The sequence below is a fragment of the Myxine glutinosa genome, chromosome 1 (genome assembly GCF_964187855.1).
Source record: "Myxine glutinosa chromosome 1, kmMyxGlut1.1, whole genome shotgun sequence".
NCBI classification, from domain to species: Eukaryota; Metazoa; Chordata; class Myxini; order Myxiniformes; family Myxinidae; genus Myxine; species Myxine glutinosa.
The window spans coordinates 197,831,561-197,854,280 of NC_136261.1; the positions used below are offsets into that span (position 1 = coordinate 197,831,561).

The 22,720-nt window shown below is 43.7% G+C and overlaps 1 protein-coding gene across 2 annotated transcripts in view; it reads left to right on the forward strand.

Moving 5' to 3' along the window:
* Positions 1–22,720, forward strand: part of LOC137432869 (phosphatidylinositol 3,4,5-trisphosphate 5-phosphatase 2A) — a 185,117-nt gene that overhangs the window by 12,663 nt on the left and 149,734 nt on the right. For both annotated transcript variants that reach the window (XM_068125143.2, XM_068125150.2), the window contains exon 2: positions 1,697–1,760. In XM_068125143.2, coding sequence (XP_067981244.2) covers positions 1,697–1,760 — 64 coding nt within the window. The remainder of the gene's footprint in view (positions 1–1,696; positions 1,761–22,720) is intronic.

The window sequence follows — 22,720 nt, forward strand, 5'->3', positions numbered from 1 at the left end:
ACCTCTCTGATGCTCTGAAATCCCCTTTCTTCCTTTTTGCAGACGACTCCTGCACAATGCCATACAGTAACATACCACTTATCGACGGAAAGCAGTTGCATCACTCTGCTGATCTGGAATTGACTCGATTTTGTTCTGATAAACGGAACATGCACTTCAATCTCGTCTAACTCGCCCTGGAATGATCATCAAATGAACTGACCTATCTATTTCCAAGGTCAGCTACTGAAAGAGGTTCAGTGTCTTAATTTTTTTGGACTCAACATCAGCCTTGAACTCTTCTGGGCCACCCAAATAGCGAAGCTTGCCTCCAAAGCCAGCCATAAAATAGGCATCCTACCTCATTCCAAGACTTTCCTTGAAAAATCAGAGGTACTCACAGCCTACAAGGTGTTTGTCCATAGCTCAATAGAGTACTGGTTTCTGCTATTGGCAGGGGCCACAGTATCATATCAGTCTCTCCTGGATTCTGTGGAATTTAAACTCAACATTATTGGAATTCAAAACTTTCCACATTATTGGAATCTCGAGTGATAAAGTCGAAGCACACGATCTGCTGCTTTCACATTACAGGATAGGTGGGCTCACTGTTGTTTGCAATCTCTTCTGGATTAGCTTCCTCTGGTGTCTCAGCTCTCTGACACTGCACCAACTCCAGAATGTATGCGCTCTTCCAGTAACCCCCTTTTGGTGAAACTTTAAAAATCCAGACTATTGTGGAACCTGTCCAAGACTCTTGACTCTTGTGGCCCTGCCAGAATCCAGACTATTGTGGCCCTTCCCCCCTCACTTTCTCCCCTGCACACACCTCCACTTTTCATCCTATTTCATCAAAACCCCTCTTTTTCCTCTTCTCGAACAACTCCTCTACCTTCCCTTTTCTTCTCTATCTTTTACCCTTCCAATCCCTTTTAAAAATAATCTTAATCAGTTTTAAATTTTTTCCATATTTTCTTTTTATTCCCTTTATGAAATGCAGAATGTTTAACAATATATTTCTCACGTCTCTTTTCCGATCTGTAAGTAAATTGTAGACTAATTTCAAATGCTGAAATAGGAACTACAAACAGGCCAACCTTTTCAAATGGCAGACATTAATTCTGTTGAGAAAACATACTGCATTTTACCCTTAAATGGCTTCATCACAATGAAACCTTGTCCTGAAAGCACCACACAAACACCAAGTGTAGTCTCAGTCTGTAGAACTTCATGTATTTTGAAATTACCACTTTCATGGTGAATTCAATGGATTCAAACTAATCAAAAACGTTTACTTTCACTTCTTTCATGATGGAGAGTATAGTTTGTAATAATTTACTACTAAAAGTAACAAATTATAATTTAAATTGGTGATTTGTTATTGAACCTATTGTTTGATTAACATTAAATATTTTGGTTGTATCTGCATATACATTATTATTTATATTTATATAAATTATAAATCAAAAGAGGTGGTAGAGGAATGTAGTAAAAACCTATTTATTGAAATGTGATGCCGAGATTAATCCATGGGGTAGGATTGTTCCATAACGGGTTTCCCTAAATTTTAAATTACTGAGGACCTTGCCTTTGTTATCAACTGTTGTGATCTTGTCAGTGGACTTTATTCCACAACTATTTGGGCTGGTTAAACCCATTGATTACTTGTGTCGACTGATGGTTAACCAGTCATAATTTAACCATTTTTTTGTGTAAGGTTTCAAAAGGAGCTGTACACTTACCGTGTGCTGCCAGATGAGGATGGATCACTTGGTGTGCAGGTGAGCTGATATATGCAACTGGTTAAACTAGGATGAACCATCATTAGTGGGAGGTGTGATGGGAACAAAAAGCTAAGGGACTGTTCATGTGATGTAGCAGGCATAAATAATTTTATGATTCAGATGTCAATAACAGGAAGTGATATTATATATAAAAACAATCAATTTGCACAAAACTTAAAAGGGAAAGTAAAGTTTACAAAATATTTTATATATGCAGTTTGTCTCAATAATATGAATACATACTTCAATATTTCAGAAAAGTTAATTAAGCAGCAGAGAGAGTGTTGATGTTAAGTGTTTCTAATACCGAACAGAGGGTAGTGGGTGTTAGCATATGAAGGATTGATTGCACATCATCAGTCAGTTGTTATCCATGAGGCATAATGATAAGATTGTATAGTTTTTAATTATATAAAGTCTGCATACATTTTATTGAGACTATATATATATATATATATATATATATATATATATATATATATATATATATATATATATATATACATATATATATATATATATATGTATATATTGTTGCGGAACCCAACGTCGGCCTCTGTTTCCCTTACCGAGGGGGGATTAATCCCCTCGTCTCTGACTGACCGACTGGGTCCCTGACGCTGCCCAGCTACCTCCGGAAAGGCAGGTGCACAGCCCCGTTCGTACCGCGGACAGATGTTAATTGCCGAGCGGTTTTAGCAACCGCGGCATGAACTATTAACAGAAACTAACCCAATTCCGAAACGTTGGCCAAATCGTGCCACAGGTATTCAATGAAGGAAATCACTAAGCCGAATGGATGTGAAGAAGAAGAAGGCAAAAGGTTGGAAATACGAATATTATTTATTACTACTATTTACACAATTAAAGAAACCAAGGAAGAAGGAAGGATAATAAAATAAAATACAGAAGAAGAAGAGGACACAGTGCAAATTAGCTTACCTATTACAGTCTTACTTAACCCCAAGGACAAGACAAAAGACAGACTACAATCACACTTACACGGGGAATGATGACAGGAATGGCAGGAGGTGGATGGCTGGAGGGAGAGGAAAGTTCAACTGGAGCAGATGGTTCGGGCTTGATCCCGCACGGGACGTCGGGCTGGACCTCGACGGCCACCGATGCCACCGATCCTGGTTCCCGCGTGGTAACGGGTCGAAGCTGCCTGGTGGAGCCAATGCTGCCTGGTGGAGTCAACGCTGCTTGGTGGAGTCAACGCTGCTTGGTGGAGTCAAATCTGCTGGGGGGAGTCAAAGCTGCGTGGTACTGCTCGTGGTACTGCCTCTGAACTCATCTGCTGCATCTCTCTCTCTCTCTCTCTCTCTCTAAAGCTTCCGCGCGTGCTTTTATTGTGCCTGGGGCGATCAAGCCGCCGGCCTCCAGGACACACCCATCGGCGAGCTCGCCTCGGCCCTGATTGGCCACGAGGGCCCACCGATCCCGCCCCCAGAGGAGGCGTTGGCAAGGCCACGCCTTGTTCCTGGCTCTGGGCTGACTCCTCCCACCTTCCGCTCCGAGATGACCTCGTGCTCAATGGAGTCTTGCAGCGAAAAACACGGTCCCAAAGCAGCAGCGGCTAATGCAGAAAACCGCCCAATTCAGTTGGCAATTGATGACAAAGGGGGAATGTGAAGGGAATCCACCTTATTTGAATTCGGTGCAATGGAGTGTTAATTAATGGAAGACAAAGCCTTAATCTAATACACATAATAAGGAGATAACTACTGAACAAGGAGGAAATCTATGATTTGCTACGTGATTGTATATGGAATAACTATGGGCACGACCTTTGACCTTTATACACCAAATGGAGGAAGGAAGGTGATATTACAACAATTAAACACAATTCTCATATCCATAACACTGCACCCTCCTCCTCTTAGGCACGTCCCGGGCCTATTACTTTTACCTTTAGTGTGGCGCGTAGGTGTAGTTCCCTCTACATTTAACCTGACCCTGAGTGTGACAGTTTTAAAACACAAATAAATATGTCCCGCTGCTCCATTGCACCCTGCCTAACAGATTTACGCCCACAGCTAACCGAATTGCGGAATTGTCTTCAAACTACAAAATGAACGATGGGGGAGCATTATTTACAGTTAACGTTACTTGTATTTACAAAACTAACCCAGGACCTGCGATTGTTCTTTTTGGGGGGGGGGGGGGGGGGGGGGGGTGACAGCCTGTGCTGCATCGACGCACCAGAAAGCACCAAAGACAGGTGAGTGAGGGGTAAGGTCACAAGGGTACACATCAATAAGGCAATGCAAGACGAGGTGCGTACGGAGAGCGAAGTGAGAAAGCTCGTCCCTACCGTACGTCACCCCCCCTGTCACCTACACTACCCTTGCCCTTACCCCATATGTACAAAAATCTACACATTACCAATTCGTCACTACTGTCTTGTCTTCCCCATATTTCCCCTACTACCAAATTCGTCCCCACAATCCCTCTAACCAAAATTTGCCATCAACCAATTCATCATCAATCCTCATAAGGAGGGAGAGATGGAACAACAAAGCACAATGTCACACCCACGACATGATGCGTCTCACATTTCAAACATTTGCACAAAAAAAATAATAAAACATGGCATGGTGCGGAGTTACGTCATCGCCTCAGGTGAGTGGATGTAGATGGTGCGAGGAGATTCTTAATCCTAACTATCCTCTAAATGACTTTAATACACTTTACACTACCCGGGGTCTTTCCCTGCCAAACCATTGGCAATCTTACTCCATGTGGTTTTAAGAACCAAATTCCCATTGACCAAACTGTGGTGCTTCATCAATTTGGGGTCTCACTCCCCCGATTCAACTCCCTGTGCCTTTGCACAATTTCCGGGCTGAGTCGTGTAGCTCTCCCAGCAGGTCTACCCACCTGCACACCTCCACCACTGTAGTTGCCTCCGAGCTTACCTGCTCCTCACCCTACCTATCTAACTGGGGAAGGCCCTCTGGCGCTCTCCCCACTCTGTGCCCTCTGGCACTGGGCTACCCGGGTCCGTCCTTTGGATCCTCGGGCCTCATCCACAACTCTAACGGCTCCCAGAGCCCACCTGCGGCCTCACCTGGCCGACATCCTCACAGTGGTGGAGTGCCCATTCAACTACACATACTAACAGGCCACACGCTCAGCCATTTCCATGTCACTAATGCACCCATCCAAACACCATTCTTCCACACGCACCACAGATGCCAATATCCAACCACAATTTACCTACTCCCTCGACCTAACTCTTAAACTACCCTCCCCGGGTATTCGTGATGGGGTCCATCCTCCCCATACACACCTTCGCACCATCCACTCCACTCCACAGTTTCCACCATACTCACTCCACGACCATCCATTCCATACTCCATTTATTCCATACTCCATGTACTCCACACAACCATTCTCCATACACCTGTAGTTGCACACCTGTGCAATCACTCCTACTGGTGCTTCCTGCACCCTCCTTCCTCCCTGGACCATTTGGTCAACACAACACACAATCACCACTACTCAGTCATACACTGCTCCATACACTTCCGATCCTCAAACACTCGGCATCATCTGATCTAACTACTCCCCTCTGAAACTCACGCTTCCCAGTCGCCCCCTTAAACTATTGCGCTCCCTCGTCATTATCATCCAACTACCCTCTCTATGTCCCCACTACCTGTCCAGTGTTGCTACCTACCTTACCGTTACCTATGGTCATCTCTAGGTCCCTACCATTTTATCCTAACCCTCCCAGGCTAGTTTTCACTGCCAAACCCCATAAAACTATTGCTGATTTGCCCCCTCCGTATGGGATGGCAGAGTTGCCATCCCCCCACATCGGGGACGTCCCACTATCAATTTGGCTCATCCAATTGCAACCAATCAAAAATTTGCCAATCACTCTACCAATCATCTGCCAATCATCAAATTTTTTCTATCTCAATTTTGGGTCCAAAACACTATCATCATCACAGTCTACTCACTGGAGCCTCTCGGTGCGCCAATTCATCTCCAAAGCTCGGCTTCGCAAAGCCGAGCAATGAATGCGGGTTGTTCGGTGCCGGCGGTTGGATCCGTCCGGCATTCGGTGCAGGGAAGGAGGTTTACTTGGGCCGAGATCCCAAGGTCCACCTCGGTGCGGAGCCTTTTGGTCTCCCGCCTGATGACCCGATCTCGCCCTACCGGAACGCCGCAACCAAAAGGGGTCGCCGTCCCGGCCCTTCTTACCGGGCCGCCCGTTCCGCCTAGCGAAGCACGGACGCGGCCGTTCAGAGCGCGGCCCGGCGTGGATCGCGTACGGCGTTTCTTTCCAAACCACCGTAGTTACGATCCCCGCTGGTTCCCGCAGCACACGAAGCCCGGCACGAACCGAGGGCTCGCTTCGGCTACAAGTCGATCTAACCGCTATCCCGTTTAGCGTCGATGCTCCACTTGCATGCTCGCACCCCGTGTTCCGTTCCTTGCTCACACATCCAGCTGTCTCCATGCTCCTCGTCATTGCACCTTCTCTTACACACCCAGGTACACTCATTCCGCTCACAGACTTTGTCACACACCTGACCACCGCACACCTTAGCACACACTCGTCGTTCGCACACCTCACCAACACACCTCTTCGCGCCCCCTTCTTGGTCACATCCCCGGTGACAACCACCGGTGTGCACTCACTTGCACACCCAATCACGTGCTTTACTACTACCTCGAGTGTGCATTCCCACACGCGCTCGACCATTCCAGGTGTGCATCCTTCCATTCCAGGTGTACATTCTCTCTCACCTGCCACAACCAACTCACGCTCCGTGTCACTCTCACTACTCTCACCACCACACTCGGTCGCGCATTCACCCTTACTCTTGACAGCGCACTCTGTACTCATGCACTCCTCTGTTACACACCTCTCTCGTGCACACTCTCCCGTTACGTCCTCCGTAACACTCACCACAGGTGTGCACTCCTTCATTACATCCCCTGTAACACTCCCCACTATGCGCTTCCATGTGCCCCCCTGCACACGCGCTGCGACAAACTCACTCTTGACAGCACACTCACTCCTCGGCGCGCACTTTTTCCTCACACACCCCATCGTCGGACATCCTCGCACACCTCCTCCTTCTCACTCTGTACCTGTCGTACACTTCACCAGCGGCCTCTCACGGACACCCGGGTCCAAACCAACCCCCAAGCCGACTGAATCTCCCCTCACACCATATACATTTCCGAGTATATCGCCACTCACCTTAGCACCTCGTCTCTGCTTCTCCTCCGCCACCTGCAAACTCTTTATTTGGGTAGTGAGCACATCATCATGATTTGAACACAGACCTTGTACCAATTCCATCACTTCCTCCTTTATCTCCCTCTTAGTTTCCCTCCGTCTCTTCTTAATTTCACTCACCCCCTCTTCCACTTCCTCTAATTTCTCCCTTACCTCCTTCATTTCCCGGTGCGCCCCCTCGATCTCTTCTTCTAACGCCACCTTGACCGTTTCTATGTGCGTCCTCACCTCCCGGTCTTTCGTCTCCATTGCCTCCGTCACCTCGTCCAACCTCTTTGTCAATCCCTCATGTACCATCTGACATTCCCTCTTTATCGCTATAAGTTCCTTCTTGATGTCTTTCTGCGCCGCCTTTAACCCCCCGATTATTGCGGTGTTCTTCTCCACTTGATCCACTCGTTCCTTTTGTCCCACTGTCAGCTGTTCTACTCCCCTTGTTAGATCTTCTATGCCCCCCTGTAACCTAGCCGTACTACTTCTCACCTCTTTCTCCATACGCTTCTCACCTCGCGTTACCTCCTCGCGTACCCCCGAGACATCCTCGCCCACACCTCGTCTTATCTCCTCCCCCATCTCCTCCATTTCTTTAGTAGATGCCGCCCTCATCTGTTCCATTTCATTCCTCTGAGCATACAGTTTACCTTCCAACCCGATTTTCACCTCCTCTATCTGGTTCCCCATCTGTTTGATTTCCCGGGCAGATTGCTCCCCTATTTCCCGCAATTTGTCTTCCATCTTGTCTTCTAGCCCCGTTAACCCATTCTTCACCCCTTTTATCCCGTTGTCTAACCCCTCAAATTTATTGTCCAACCCCTTAAAATTATTGTCTAACCCCTCAAATTTATTGTTCAACCCCTTAAAATTATTGTCTAACCCCTCAAATTTATTGTCCATACGTTCACTGGTACCCCTTGCTTCGTCCCTCATTGCCCCCATTTGGCCTCCCAATTGCTGCCCCATTCTATCCATTTTTGCATTCAGTTGGGTCAGGAATAATCTGAGGTCAAACCCGATTTGCACAGCGTCCCCAGCCGCCACCGCGGGCTCGCCCTCCGCGGCGCCGCCATTTTGTGCCTCTACAACCACGTGCGCGAGGGCGCCATCTTGCGCACCTGATACCCCCGCAACCACATCTTCATTGCTCTCCTCCATTTCCCCCATATACACATCCCCGAGGTCCTGGGTCGACTCTACACCCTCTAATTCCCCCACCGGCATCCCGTCGCCTTGACCATCCATGGCACGATTTTAAAATTTGGAATATTAAACAAAATTTCGGCCGCTCATAATTTCGACCAAATTTTTCTAGATGTTTAAAAATTTGGTTCGGGCCTCGAATCCCACTCCTGATGCCAATTGTTGCGGAACCCAACGTCGGCCTCTGTTCCCCTTACCGAGGGGGGATTAATCCCCTCGTCTCTGACTGACTGGCGGGGTCCCTGATGCTGCCCAGCTACCTCCGGAAAGGCAGGTGCACAGCCCCGTTCGTACCGCGGACAGATGTTAATTGCCGAGCGGTTTTAGCAACCGCGGCACGAACTATTAACAGAAACTAACCCGATTCTGAAACGTTGGCCAAATCGTGCCACAGGTATTCAATGAAGGAAATCACTAAGACGAACGGATGTGAAGAAGAAGAAGGCAAAAGTTTGGAAATATGAATATTATTTATTACTACTATATACACAATTAAAGAAACCAAGGAAGAAGGAAGGATAATAAAATAAAATACAGAAGAAGAAGAGGACACAGTGCAAATTAGCTTACCTATTACAGTCTAACTTAACCCCAAGGACAAGACAAAAGACAGACTACAATCACACTTACACGGGGAATGATGACAGGAATGGCAGGAGCTGGATGGTTGGAGGGAGAGGAAGGTTCAACTGGAGCAGATGGTTCGGGCTTGATCCCGCACGGGACGTCGGGCTGGACCTCGACGGCCACCGATGCCACCGATCCTGGTTCCCGCGTGGTAACGGGTCGAAGCTGCCTGGTGGAGCCAACGCTGCCTGGTGGAGTCAACGCTGCTTGGTGGAGACCGCTGCTTGGTGGAGTCAAAGCTGCTGGGGGGAGTCAAAGCTGCGTGGTACTGCTCGTGGTACTGCCTCTGAACTCATCTGCCGCATCTCTCTCTCTCTCTCTCTCTCTAAGGCTTCCGCGCGCGCTTTTATTGCGCCTGGGGCGATCAAGCCGCCGGCCTCCAGGACACGCCCATCGGCGAGCTTGCCTCGGCCCTGATTGGCCGCGAGGGCCCACCGATCCCGCCCCCAGAGGAGGCGTTGGCAAGGCCACGCCTTCTACCTGGCTCTGGGCTGACTCCTCCCACCTTCCGCTCCGAGATGACCTCGTGCCCAATGGAGTCTTGCAGCGAAAAACACGGTCCCAAAGCAGCAGCGGCCGCCCAATTCAGTTGGCAATTGATGACAAAGGGGGAATGTGAAGGGAATCTACCTTATTTGAATTCGGTGCAATGGAGTGTTAATTAATGGAAGACAAAGCCTTAATCTAATACACATAATAAGGAGATAACTATTGAACAAGGAGGAAATCTATGATTTGCTACGTGATTGTATATGGAATAACTACGGGCACGACCTTTGACCTTTATACACCAAATGGAGGAAGGAGGGTGATATTACAACAATTAAACACAATTCTCATCTCCATAACAATATATATATAATAAATCTAGATGTAGACTTTGGACGTAGACACATCAGTAACCATTCATTACCACTCTGTCCTCACCTTACCTGGTTTACAGAGAATGAATGAATGATCGTTTTCGGGCCATTTTCCCCGCAAGAGCGGGGGTTAGCCTTGCGGGCCCCATGACAATCATGGTTCCCTGTTTGAGGCAATGTTTTTATGGCGGGATGCCCTTCCTGACGCCAACCCTTGGTCACGCTCTTACGATGCGCAGGGATACGGTGGACCTATGCTGAAGCCGGGTACACACCGTGATCATTCATCCCAGCAAGCTGGTACTCAATTTGCCGACCTCGGAAGGATGACAGCTGTCAGGCTAGGCTGAGTCAACCCCCCTGGCGTTAATTCAGCGATCGACCGGGATTCCAACCCAGGATCCTAGGATCCCAAGCCGGCACCCTAACCGCTAAGCCAACACCAGGCTAAAGCACACGTACAAATTAAGCTTTCCTACCTAATGCCTATATCAAGTATACTGCCCCTCATGACATACATAAGAACAGGACATCTTCATTCTAACTGGTCCCTGGTTATAGAAAATGCCCGAACCTACAGCAACACATGTAACATGCTAAACTTAGCATGCCATGTAATTTGTACCCCCCTTCAACATAACTATGTATGTATATATAATATATATATATATATGTATATGTATATATATATATATGTATATATGTATATGTATATATATATGTATATATATATGCATATATATATATGTATATATATATATATATGTATGTATATATAGTCATGTGAAAAAGTAAGTACACCCCATGTAAAGCTTTGACTTTTTCAACATATTTCAACATACAGCTATTTGATCTTCATTTCAACAATATCGATAGATAAAGGTGATATAATATAACAAATATCATGAAACATTTACATTTTGTAGTTCATTGTATAATTTAAATAAACATAAATGCAAATTTCGCATGTGGAGAAAGTAAGTAGTTTCGCTCTTGGAGTTTCGCTGGTAGTGTGGAGTGTGGCTGGTAGTGTGGAGTGTAGTGGTAGTGTGGAGTTTCGCTCTTTCACGAGCCTCGATCTTGTATACAAAAAAAAAAAAAAAAAAAAAAAAAAGTACACCCCTACATTTATCACTACAAATACCCAAAATTAGAATCAGGTGCACCAGCTCAGGTGCAAATGATTAGAACATTGTTCGAGAGGATCTTGGAGGAACCTGTCTCATTTAAACCTCAGGCATTTAGTTTGGTTTGCTCTTTGTTGTTGAAGTGTGCGGCGTCACCATGCCTAGATCAAAAGAGCTCTCTGAGGCCTTCAGAAAGAAGGTTATAGATGCCTACGAGTCTGGGAAGGGATTTTAAAAGATCTCCAAACAATTTGAAATCAATCATTCGACTGTCCGGAAGATCATCTACAAGTGGAGTTGATTCCAAACAACTGCCAACTTGTTCAGGCCAGGCCGCCCCAGCAAGTTCAGCCCGAGAGCAGACCGCAAGATGCTGAAAGAAGTCTCTAAGAACCCCAGAATGTCATCACGGGACCTACAGGTAACTCTTGCCACTGTTGATATCAAAGTACACGAGTCTACCATTAGAAAGAGGCTGCACAAATTTGATCTACATGGGAGGTGTGCCATGAGGAAACCTTTGCTATCCAGAAAGAACATCAGGGCAAGACTAAAGTTTGCCAATGAACACCGAGGCAAAGACCAGCACTTCTGGAACAATGTGCTCTGGCCAAATGAGTCAAAGGTAGAGCTATTTGGCCACAGTACCAGAAGACATGTTTGGCGAAAACCAAAGACAGCATTTGACCACAAGAACCTGATACCAACTGTAAAGCATGGTGGTGGAAATATTACGGTTTGGGGCAGCTTTGCTGCATCAGGGCCTGGGCAGCTCACCATCATATAATCCACTATGAATTCTTCATTGTACCAGAGGGTGCTTGAGGATAATGTGAGGCCATCTGTCGGAAAGTTGAAGCTCAACCGAAGGTGGACCTTGCAACATGACAATGACCTTAAACATACCAGTAAATCCACCAAGGAATGGCTGAAAAGAAAGAAATGGAGGGTTCTGGAATGGCCAAGTCAAAGCCCAGATCTAAATCCCATCGAGATGTTGTGGGGGGATTTGAAACGAGCTGTGCATGCAAGAACCCCTCAAACATCGCACAGCTGAAAGAATTCTGCATGGAGGAGTGGGCAAAAATTTATCCCAGTCGATGTCAGAGACTGGTAGACAGTGTTATAAGAAACGCCTACTTGAGGTTGTTTCTGCCAAAGGGGGCAATAGCACCTATTAGAGCCAAGGGTGTACTTACTTTTTCCACATGCGACATTTGCATTTATGTTTATTTAAATTACACAATGGACTACAAAATGTAAATGTTTCATGATATTTGTTATGTTATATCACCGTTATCTGTCAATATTGTTGAAATGAAGATCAAATTGCTGTATGTTGAAATATGTTGAAAAAGTCAAAACTTTACATGGGGTGTACTTACTTTTTCACGTGACTGTACATACATATGCACTGTATATACAGGGTGAGCCAGAAATATGGATATTTTTAACACATGTGTAAAGGTAATAAAAAGTTGTATTTCAAAACAAATTTTTACAAGAAAGTGAAGTACATAACATGCCATTTATTTGTGGAAAAGAACATCTAGGAGATGCGCACCATTTCGTCTGACACATTCCTCCAATCTTGGACGCCATTTATTCATGACGTTCTGCAACATGGCCACGTCAATGTCATTGATTTCGCGTGTGGTGTTTTCCATAAGTTTATGAAGAGTTTGTGGATGGTTAACATACACTTTGTCCTTTAGATATGACCACAATAAATAATCACATGCAGTCAAATCGGGTGACCTCGCTGGCCATGAAATATCGCCGTTTATGGAAATGACATGCTTTGGAAAGAGCGCCCTTTCAGTAGTCATGGATACTCTGGCGGTGTGGGAGGTTGCACCATCTTGCTGAAACCACATCATCGGGCTCACTTCTGCAAATCTGTTTAATTCTCTGGAGAGTAAGTTAGAAACCATATCGGTATATCGAGCTGCAGTAACAGTGACGGCATTTCCGTTATTGTTCTCAAAGAAGTAAGGCCCTATGATGCCGAACGACGAAAGTGCACACCACACTGAGTTTGGGACTGTGTAACGGTTTCGTGTGCATTTCACTTGGGTTTTCGGCTGCCCAGAAACGAGTATTTTGCTTGTTGACATAGCCGCACAGATGAAAATGTGCTTCATCAGACATTAACAAATTATTAGCAATGTTTTGGTTTTCATTCCCGTCCATAAATGAAAGCATTCCCTCATAAAAATTATTGCGGGCAATCTCATCATCATGGCTTAATTCCTGGACAGTTTGAATTTCATAGGGATAAAAGTTTAAATCCTTATGCAATATGCGGTGTAGTGACGTGTGAGAAATTCTTAAGGCTGATGCATGCTTTTGGCTGGAAAATGCGGACTTCTCAAAACTGACTCCCTTACACGCTCAATATTTTGTGCCGTTCTTACTGATTCGGGTGCTCCCGGCGGTTTATCTTTTAAAGTTGAACCAGTCCTCTCAAACTCCTGAACCCTTAACTTGATAGCACGAACAGATGGCACATTTCCATGACATTGAACATTGAAATGGAGTTTGAATTGACGTTGTGCAGCAGTTGCACTATCATTACCCTCACCAGAGGAGAGGGTATTGCATTTGAGTCCGTTTGTTACTTGGCATTAAAAAAAATTTTTTTTGCAAGTATGTTGATCACTCCGGTTTGTATGTTTGTGTGTGTGTGTTTGTTTGTCTGTCCGCTCACTTATACTTGCCTACAGGTCACAATTTTAAACCGATCTTCACGAAACTTTACCCAATGGTAGAGTTCGTGGTCCGACAAAATGTTAATTATTTTTGGGGTCAAAAGGTCAAAAGGTCAACATAGGCCAAAGGTCAACCACTTTTTTCAAATTTCCAAAATACTCAATTTTCATCCGATTGACTTTAACTTTGAATAGAATATACATATCGGCAAACTGAATTCAACCACCAACTATTTTTGAGATCAGCATAGGCCAAAAGGTCAACATAGGCCAAAGGACAACCACTTTTTTCAAATTTCTAAAATCCTGAATTTTCATCCGATTGACTTGTAATTTGAATAGGATATACATATCGGCAAACTGAATTCAACCACCAACTATTTTTAATATCAGCATAGGCCAAAAGGTCAACATAGGCCAAAGGTCAACCACTTTTTTTGAATTTCTAAAATCCTCAATTTTCATCCGATTGACTTGAAATTTGAAGAGGATTTACATATCGGCTAACTGAATTCAACCACCAACTATTTTTGAGATTAGCTTCGGCCAAAACGTCAACATAGGCCAAAGGTCAATGACTTTTTTCAAATTCTAAAATCCTCAATTTTCATCTGATTTACTTGAAATTTCAATAGGATTTACATATCGGCTTACTGAATTCAACCACCAACTATTTTTGAGATCAGCATAGGCCAAAAGGACAACGTAGGCCAAAGGTCAACTACTTTTTTATAAATTTCTAAAATCCTCAATTTTCATCCGATTAACTTGAAATTTGAATGGGATTTACATATCAGCAAACTGAATTCAACCACCAACTATTTTTGAGATCACCACAGGCCAAAAGAGCAACATAGGCCAAAAGTCAACAACAATTTAAAATTTCTAAAATCCTCAATTTTCATCCGATTCACTTGAAATTTGAATGGGATATACACATCAGTTAACTGAATTCAACCAACAACTATTTTTGAGATCAGCATAGGCCAAAAGGTCAACATAGGCCCAAGGTCAACCACTTTTTTCTAATTTCTAAAAGCTTCAATTTTCATCTTGTCTTGAAATTTGAATAGGATTTTCATATCAGCGAACTGAATTCAACCACCAACTATTTTTGAGGTTAAAAGGATGCTCTACTGAGTGCCATTCAACTTTGTTCTGTTTTGCCAAGTGTCGCTCTATGGGTGATTTTTCATATTGTCTGTTTGTTTGTTTGTCTGTCCACTCACTTATACGTGCCTACAAGTCACAATTTAAAACCGATCTTCACGAAACTTCACGTAATGGTAGAGTGTGTGGTCCAACAAATTCCAATATATTTTTGAAGTCAAATGGTCAAAAGGTCAACATAGGCCAAAGGTCAACCACTTTTTTTCGAATTCCTAAAATCCTAAATTTTCATCCGATTGACTTGAATTTTGAATAGGATATACATATCGGCTTACTCAATTCAACCACCAACTATTTTTGAGATCAGCGTAGGCCAAAAGGTCAACATAGGCCAAAGGTCAACAACGGCCAAAGGTCAACAACAATTTCAAATTTCTAAAATCCTTAATTTTCATCTGATTCACTTGAAATTTGAATGGGATTTACATATCAGCAAACTGAATTCAACCACCAACTATTTCTGAGATCGGCATAGGCCAAAGGGTCAACATAGGCCAAAGGGCAATGACAATTTCAAATTTCTAAAATCCTCAATTTTCATCCGATTCACTTGAAATCTGAATGGGATTTACATATCAGTTAACTGAATTCAACCAACAACTATTTTTGAGATGAGCATTGGTCAAAATAGGCCAAAGGTCAACCACTTTTTTTTTATTTCTAAAAGCCTCAATTTTTATCCGATTGACTTGAAATTTGAATTGGATTTTCTTGTCAGCTAACTGAATTAAACCACCAATTGTTTAAGAGGTCAAAAGGATGCTCCACTGAGTGCCATTCTGCTTTGTTCTCTTTTGCCAAGTGTCGCTCTATGAGTGATTTTTCATTTGTTTGTCAGTCTGTCTGTTTGTCTGTCTGTTTGTCCGCACAGAATAAATATGATTTTCTCTGCAACCGTTGGTCCGATTGACAGGAAATTTTCACCATAGGTGCATCTCCACCTGTATAATTTTTTAATGATAATTATGACGCTATAGGTCCCGTGGTTTGGTCGCCATCTTGGAAAAACCGAAAAACTTTGCACCTCTATAAATATGTTAATGATGATGTCATAGGTGCCTCCATTATGATGTCATAATTCGACAAGTACCAAACTTCATCCAATCAAGATGAAATTTCTTGAGCTCAGTCCTTCCATTTTTCAGAAATTCCTTCAGAAATATCAGTCCTTCCATTTTTTCTATTGAGCGGTTTGGGAGATATAGAGATGTAACTTTTTTCCAAGATGGCGCCTGTACCACGTGACCTATGATGTCATAATATTCACTAAAATATTCTACAGGAGGAGGCCCTCCTATGGTGAAATTTTCATATCAATCGGACCAACGGTTGCCGAGAAAATGAATTTTTAAAATGCTGACACGGCACACGCTTTACTTTACTGAAATGCAGACACATACGTATGTACGTACGTACCTGAATGCTTAACCCTGATTTTCGCTTCGTGAGCACAGGGTAATGATGATGTCATAGGTGCCTCTATTATGACGTCATAATTTGACAAGTACAAAACTTCATCCGATCAAGATGAATTTTTTTGAGCAGAATCCAGGAATAAATTAGTGGAGAAAAAATATGATGATGACGTCATCGGTCACGTGGTTCGGCCGCCATATTTGTTTTAACACAAAAGCCTTAAAAAACACTGAAAATACATCCTGGCGAGGGTTTGCAATCTTTGATTGCTCTTTCTTGTTCTTCTTGCATTAATAGCGATTTCATTGCTGTAAGACACGTGTACAACACGGTGTTAATGAACATGGTGATTTTGTTGATATTATGAGAGTTTAGGCTGTAAAGCAAACCATTGTTTCTCTTCCTTTTGATGAATCTTCTTTGCATGGCATCCTTAATAAGGCAACCTTTAAGTAAAGGTGTTGTCAGCACTTGCCAATATAAATCAAGGACGACATAAAATGAGCAAAGACATGATTTTCATTTTTTGCATATTCTTGAAAATGTATGTTGGAGGAAATGCATGCCAGAAACTGCCACTTTATGAAGGGTTCAGTGAAGAGAAGTTCTATATGATCGACACAGCTGACCACTTCCTTGTTCTAAAACCACATTTTCCATTCCGGCTATGCCTGATAATACTTCACTTCCTTTAAATTGCCACACAAACACACACACAAACACACACACACACACACACACACACACAGCTTTAATCATATAAATATATATTCACAATGAAAACATCACTATCTTTCAGACGTAACATCAGCAGAAAAAAGATCTATCTGCTATATCTCGTTTGGCACCTGTCACTAACCAACTACTGGGATGTACAATTACATAAAACAGGCCAGCCATATACTCAGCCCAACCACACCTTTGGTCGTTATCAGTCTCCCAAGCTAGCCCCATATTTGACTGGGAAACCCACTCAGTCCTTATCTCCCCCGTTTTATTTTCCTGATTACATTTACCTCCTCGTTTCACTGTAATCAAACTATTATTTCATGGCTGCAGGGCCACAAAAAACATTGCACACAATTTATTTCCCTTCCCTTGGTTGCCAAATATGCATGTTTTGCATGTACTACTTATAAGTAAAATCACCCCAAATAACACTTTGATAGAATCATCATACTAAAATACGCAGTTTGGTGTCTGTCTGACGATTTATGACCGCGATACATTCGGTCGTTACTTATCCAATCTCAACCAAACTTGACGGAAACTAAGGGTCACACAATGAATGTTGCAGCGAATTCATATCCCCTCTACCCTAAAGTGGTTTTCTCACCAAGGGTGCGTGTTGAGGTGTATATCCATGTTAAGATAGCTTTATCGTGGCGTTTTTCCAAAGCCACTTCTAATAACAAAAGTAACAACAACGTTCATGATAATAGCATAATATTGATGTTATGACAAATCAATATTAATACTTAAAATATTCCCCCTCCCCAAAGGGTTTTGTGACTTGCAATATTGCTTCCCCCCTACCCCTCACCTTGACACCCTTGCGGAAGTAAATGTTATTTTATGGAATTTAGAATGGTTCAGTGACCTTATCTAATATAAGTTTGAGTAAAAATAATTCGCAATAATAATAACAACATGACTCCTCCTGCCACTCCTGTAGTGAGTGGGTATTCTAGTTACTAAAACCCCCCCAAAAAAGTGGCTGCTCTGCACCCCCCTCCTCCTTTTTCCATTGAAAGCAGTACTTGACAACGTCAATGAAAAAAAACAAAAAAAAAAACACCTTTAGAGGCCATTTTTTCCCCGCAAGCGGGGGTTGGCCTTTTTCGGGGACTGTGGTTGTTGTTGTTTTTCGGTCCCCTTTTTGAAGCAATGTTTTACGGTCCGGATGCCCTTCCTGACGCCAACCCTTTTTGCCGCCTTTAATGACAAGCAGGGAATTACCAGTGAACTGGTACTCAAATTAGCCGACCTCGGAAGGATGACAGGCTGAGTCAACCCCCCTGGCGTTAATTCAGCGATCGACCGGGATTCGAACCCAGGATCCTAGGATCCTAAGCTGGCACCCTAGCCGCGAGCCCAACACCAGGGTTCCTTCCCCCCTACCTTCCACCAGGGCCTTCCTTCCACCAGGGCCCAACGTCAATGAAACTAGGCAAGTATTTACCTGTTACCATTGATTTATATATATATATATATATATATATATATATATATATATATATATATATATATATATATATATATACACGTATATATATACATACATACACTAGACAGGGTACTCGGGGCTGCCCGGCTGGGTGAGCTTTTCCGAGAAGTGTTGGACATTGAAAAAAGCTATTGAGTTATTGGCCTCATGGTGGTTACCTTTTGCCTGCGGGCCGGCCCGACATCCCGATATACATTTTATAGTGGCCTCAATGCCAAGTTGTGGTAGTTTAAAACCTTGCCCAGGTTCTGAAGTTTTTGCTTCTAGTCTAGATGCTACGGTTTAGCCGTGAAAAAGTAACATACAAACACATGAATATATTTCCAGGATTTTGCTATTATAGTTAAGAAAGTGGTCCTGGGGACTCCACCTGTAACACTCTTTATACCTATATTGAAATTAGGGCAACCAGGTAATACAGAACTTTCAAGGAGTTCATTAATACCAGTTACCCTGGATTGGATGATCGGTATCTGTTAATATCTGATTAATCTGGTTGGTTATACTCATGACTCAGTAGACCCAAAGTAGATTTTCTATTACATGACAACATACTCATGATCATACAAAGTAATTAATTGTACATATTGTTGTGGTTTTGGAATAAAGGATAACCCCCTCGTAGGTAGATGCACCACAACATGTAGCCTCACAATAGTATAGTTATTTCTTAGTAAATGTAAGGTAGTCTCCTTTCCTGTGTTAGTTTTGCGTTGAGTATGCCAGTGAGCTTAGGTGTTCTTTTGGCACTAAAATGCCACGTGCTCGGCCTGAACAAATCTGGCAAGGCCGAAAGGAGGAGCTGTAGGGGGAGTGACCGGTAAGCACGAGCCACCAATCAGAGCTCGAGGGGAGTGGCTAACCAGGGCAATGGGAGGCGGAGCATGGAACATTCGGGTAAGGCCGGGGCGGAGCTATAAAAAAACCCCGCCCCGAGCCTCCCGCGTCAGAACGCGAGAGAGAACGCACAAAAACGCACGAGAACACGAGTTGAGCTGGAGTGTGAGTCGGAGCCCCTGTGATCGTCAGAGCCGCAGCAGGACACGTGTATTGAATCGTTTACAATAGCCGCGCGGTACACAAACTTTCCCCGTGCCCTGTACCCTGCACTCTGCTGCGCTGTATTAATCGCGCTTGTGAAGACGACCCGTTCCGGGCCACAGACGCGCGATCTCCTCCTGCCTGCGCTCCCTGCACGTGCCGTGACCACCAGAGGGCCATGCCGGGTGAGCTGTCCAGGAATGACCGACGGTAAGGCGCGTTTGGCGCGTGAACTTTCTTCCTCCATTTCCCCGTGTGAGTGAGTGGGCCCTGTGTCTGGGGATAAGTTAACATTGTTTAAGTGCCTGCTCTGTGTCTCTGCGAATCATTGTACATTATAATAAATCGTGTTATTCCTCTTATTTGACCGTTCCCGTCCCTTCCATTAATTGGCCTAGCATAATACGAATAAAACCGCTCGAATCGGGTTCCATAAAAGTAACGGCATGAGTCACGTGATACGCACATCGCTCGGGCGTAATCGATTAGCGTGGCTTGTGCGAGGTCCGGTCCCCGTTTTCCTGGCAGCGTGGGTCAAAGGTATGTGCGGTGTCGACCCGATACCCTTTTTCACGCTTGCTGCGGAAGTGGCGATTCGGCCTCGTGGACACGAAGACCCAAGGGGAAAAAGGGGTTTAAACCCCCCTTTGTAACGTTGACGGGCTTCGGGAGATCCGCAACAATATTATTAATTTGGATTCTTGTTGACGATGCTCTTTAATCGATATAATTACATGTGAAAAACATTATTTTGGCTTTTTGTTATCGACGTCACACATCTAAATTGAAACGAAGGGTAGACAGCTACCTTATTGTCATGTCCGTGCTGAAACAAGCTGAAAATGTTGTGTTATAGTCCAAATGATCTGTTTAACATTTCGTTGGGTTGCCGGGTTTGGTCTTCTGATCCTAAATCATCACTATTGGAGCACATCCCATGTTCAAATTCCGTATACTTTATTGATTTCTCCATTGTCGACTAATGTTCCTGTGAATATATGAATGAATGATCGTTTTTAAGGCCATTTTCCCCGCTAGAGCGGGGGTTAGCCTTGCGGGCCCCATGACAATCATGGTTCCCTGTTTGAGGCAATGTTTTTATGGCCGGATGCCCTTCGTGACGCCAACCCTTAGTCGCCTCTTATGATGCGCAGGGACACAGTGTACCTATTCTAAACCGGGGTACACACCGGGATCATTCATCCCAGCAAGCTGGTACTCAATTTGCCGACCTCGGAAGGATGACAGGCTGAGTCAACCCCCCTGGCGTTAATTCAGCGATCGACTGGGATTCGAACCCAGGATCCTAGGATCCCAAGCCGGCACCCTAACCGCTAAGCCAACACCAGGCATCCTGTAATCAAGTGAAAACGTAGCCGATGAACACCAGCCTCAGAAGAAGTGGTCGGTACCATAATCCATGGTGCAACATCCTACCTGAGTGCAAAGGAAAAGGATAGCAAATCAAAACAGAAGGATAACGGAAGTTTGTGATCAAACTATATCCACATTGCATCAAAGGTTAAATCCGAACAGAGTTTGAAGTGAGTACCTTCCCTTTGAGTTGTCCAGCCAGCTCGTTTTGACTGATAACCATGGCCAAATGCCCTTTATGCCAATAACTGTCAAGATATTGGGCCACTTCATCAGGGGTTCAACTGAACTTCATCTACCCATCACATCTGACATGAGGCAGAGAAAACACTTCCCATATAGCACCGGTGCTGCTGAAGCAGTGACTATAGGCAGAGAGTACAAACTGGGTGAATTGTCATCGGTTAGAGTGAAGGCCGGAATTCGGAATTTGCTTGTAAACTATGCAGACAAAAATTAATTTCCCACTCTTTGATGGAAAGCCCTGCCTGGGAACCACGAGGGAGACGTTTTATCATCGGATCAGGAATTCAACCCAGACTAAACAGCTCGAAGCTGGGCTATCATGCCAACCCTAGTGTTGCAATTAGCAGACCAAATTTGTATGGTAATTGAATACTGGTCAGTTGTGCATAAAGCAAATACATAATTAACCATATGGGCTGCTCAACAGTCATATTTTTCATGAGAGCATTTAGAAAGACGGTGACACATTCCTAATAAACTGGAGATGAGACCCACACTACATTAAGCATTGTAAACATTGCATTGTATTACATTGTATTGTATTACATTGTATTGGGATAGCACGAGCAGACTTAAAATGAACCCTCTCAACCTAGACGTGCATATTCGTTCCACACCGCAAAACAGCATGTGGTTTATAAAGGTGTACAGCACGTATTGACCTCGGTCGTAATCAAGACGCCACGAGTTAAGAGAATTGACTAGCCTTCGCCAAAGAATGGGAGTCAGAGATGCACGACATTTCCTTCACATTAAGACCTCCTAAGTCTACAATGAGTAATTCCTTTAGGAAATGGAAAAATACAGGCTGTGCCAATTTTCAAACTAGGATGAGGAAGGCTAAAACATTTTTGACAGATGGGGTCAGCAGTACCTTTAAATTAAACCTGGAATGGTGCATAATTTCACTTGATACTACCACATCTTCCGCTAAATATTTGTGACGAGGTCTGATATGTCCTTTGGGCCAAATGCAGATTGAGTGATCCCCCAATTATTGGACTTGAATATCCAATTGTGAATATATAAAGCTGCATATATCCTTACTGTGCTAATATTTTTGATTCATTAGTGTACTTCATTATAACTATCATAGTAGAATGTTAAAGTGAATTTCTCGTTATTTTTACCCACGGATTGTCTGGAATCCGAATGCATCCGAAATGTACTCTCACAAAGCCTGTTACTTTATTGACCAGAAGAGTGGAGTCGTTCACATTTCATCCTGTTAAGGGGAAGTAATGACTCGAGTTGGGTCTCCGCGCGGTCCCATTGGTCAAATTGACTGTCCTGAAATCATTATGGCTGTGCCAATTTTCATTCTCTAATTATTCATTCCCTAATCTCAGTGACGGCCAGCCCTGGTGGCCCAAATATCTTCTCACTATGATTTCATCATGACAATTACCGAGCGATTACGAACCTTCGAGATTGCTGGGTGATGAATCGAAAACCCACTTTCTGTAAGCTCAACTGTTTATCATGGACTTGAATAGAGAAGAGGACAAAGCCAGTGTGTTTACAAAAATCCATATTTAAATATGTCTATATCTATTTATATATAAAAATCCATATTTAAATGTCTATATCTATTTATATATAAAAATCCATATTTAAATATGTCTATATCTATTTATATATAAAAATCCATATTTAAACATGTCTATATCTATTTATATATAAAAATCCATATTT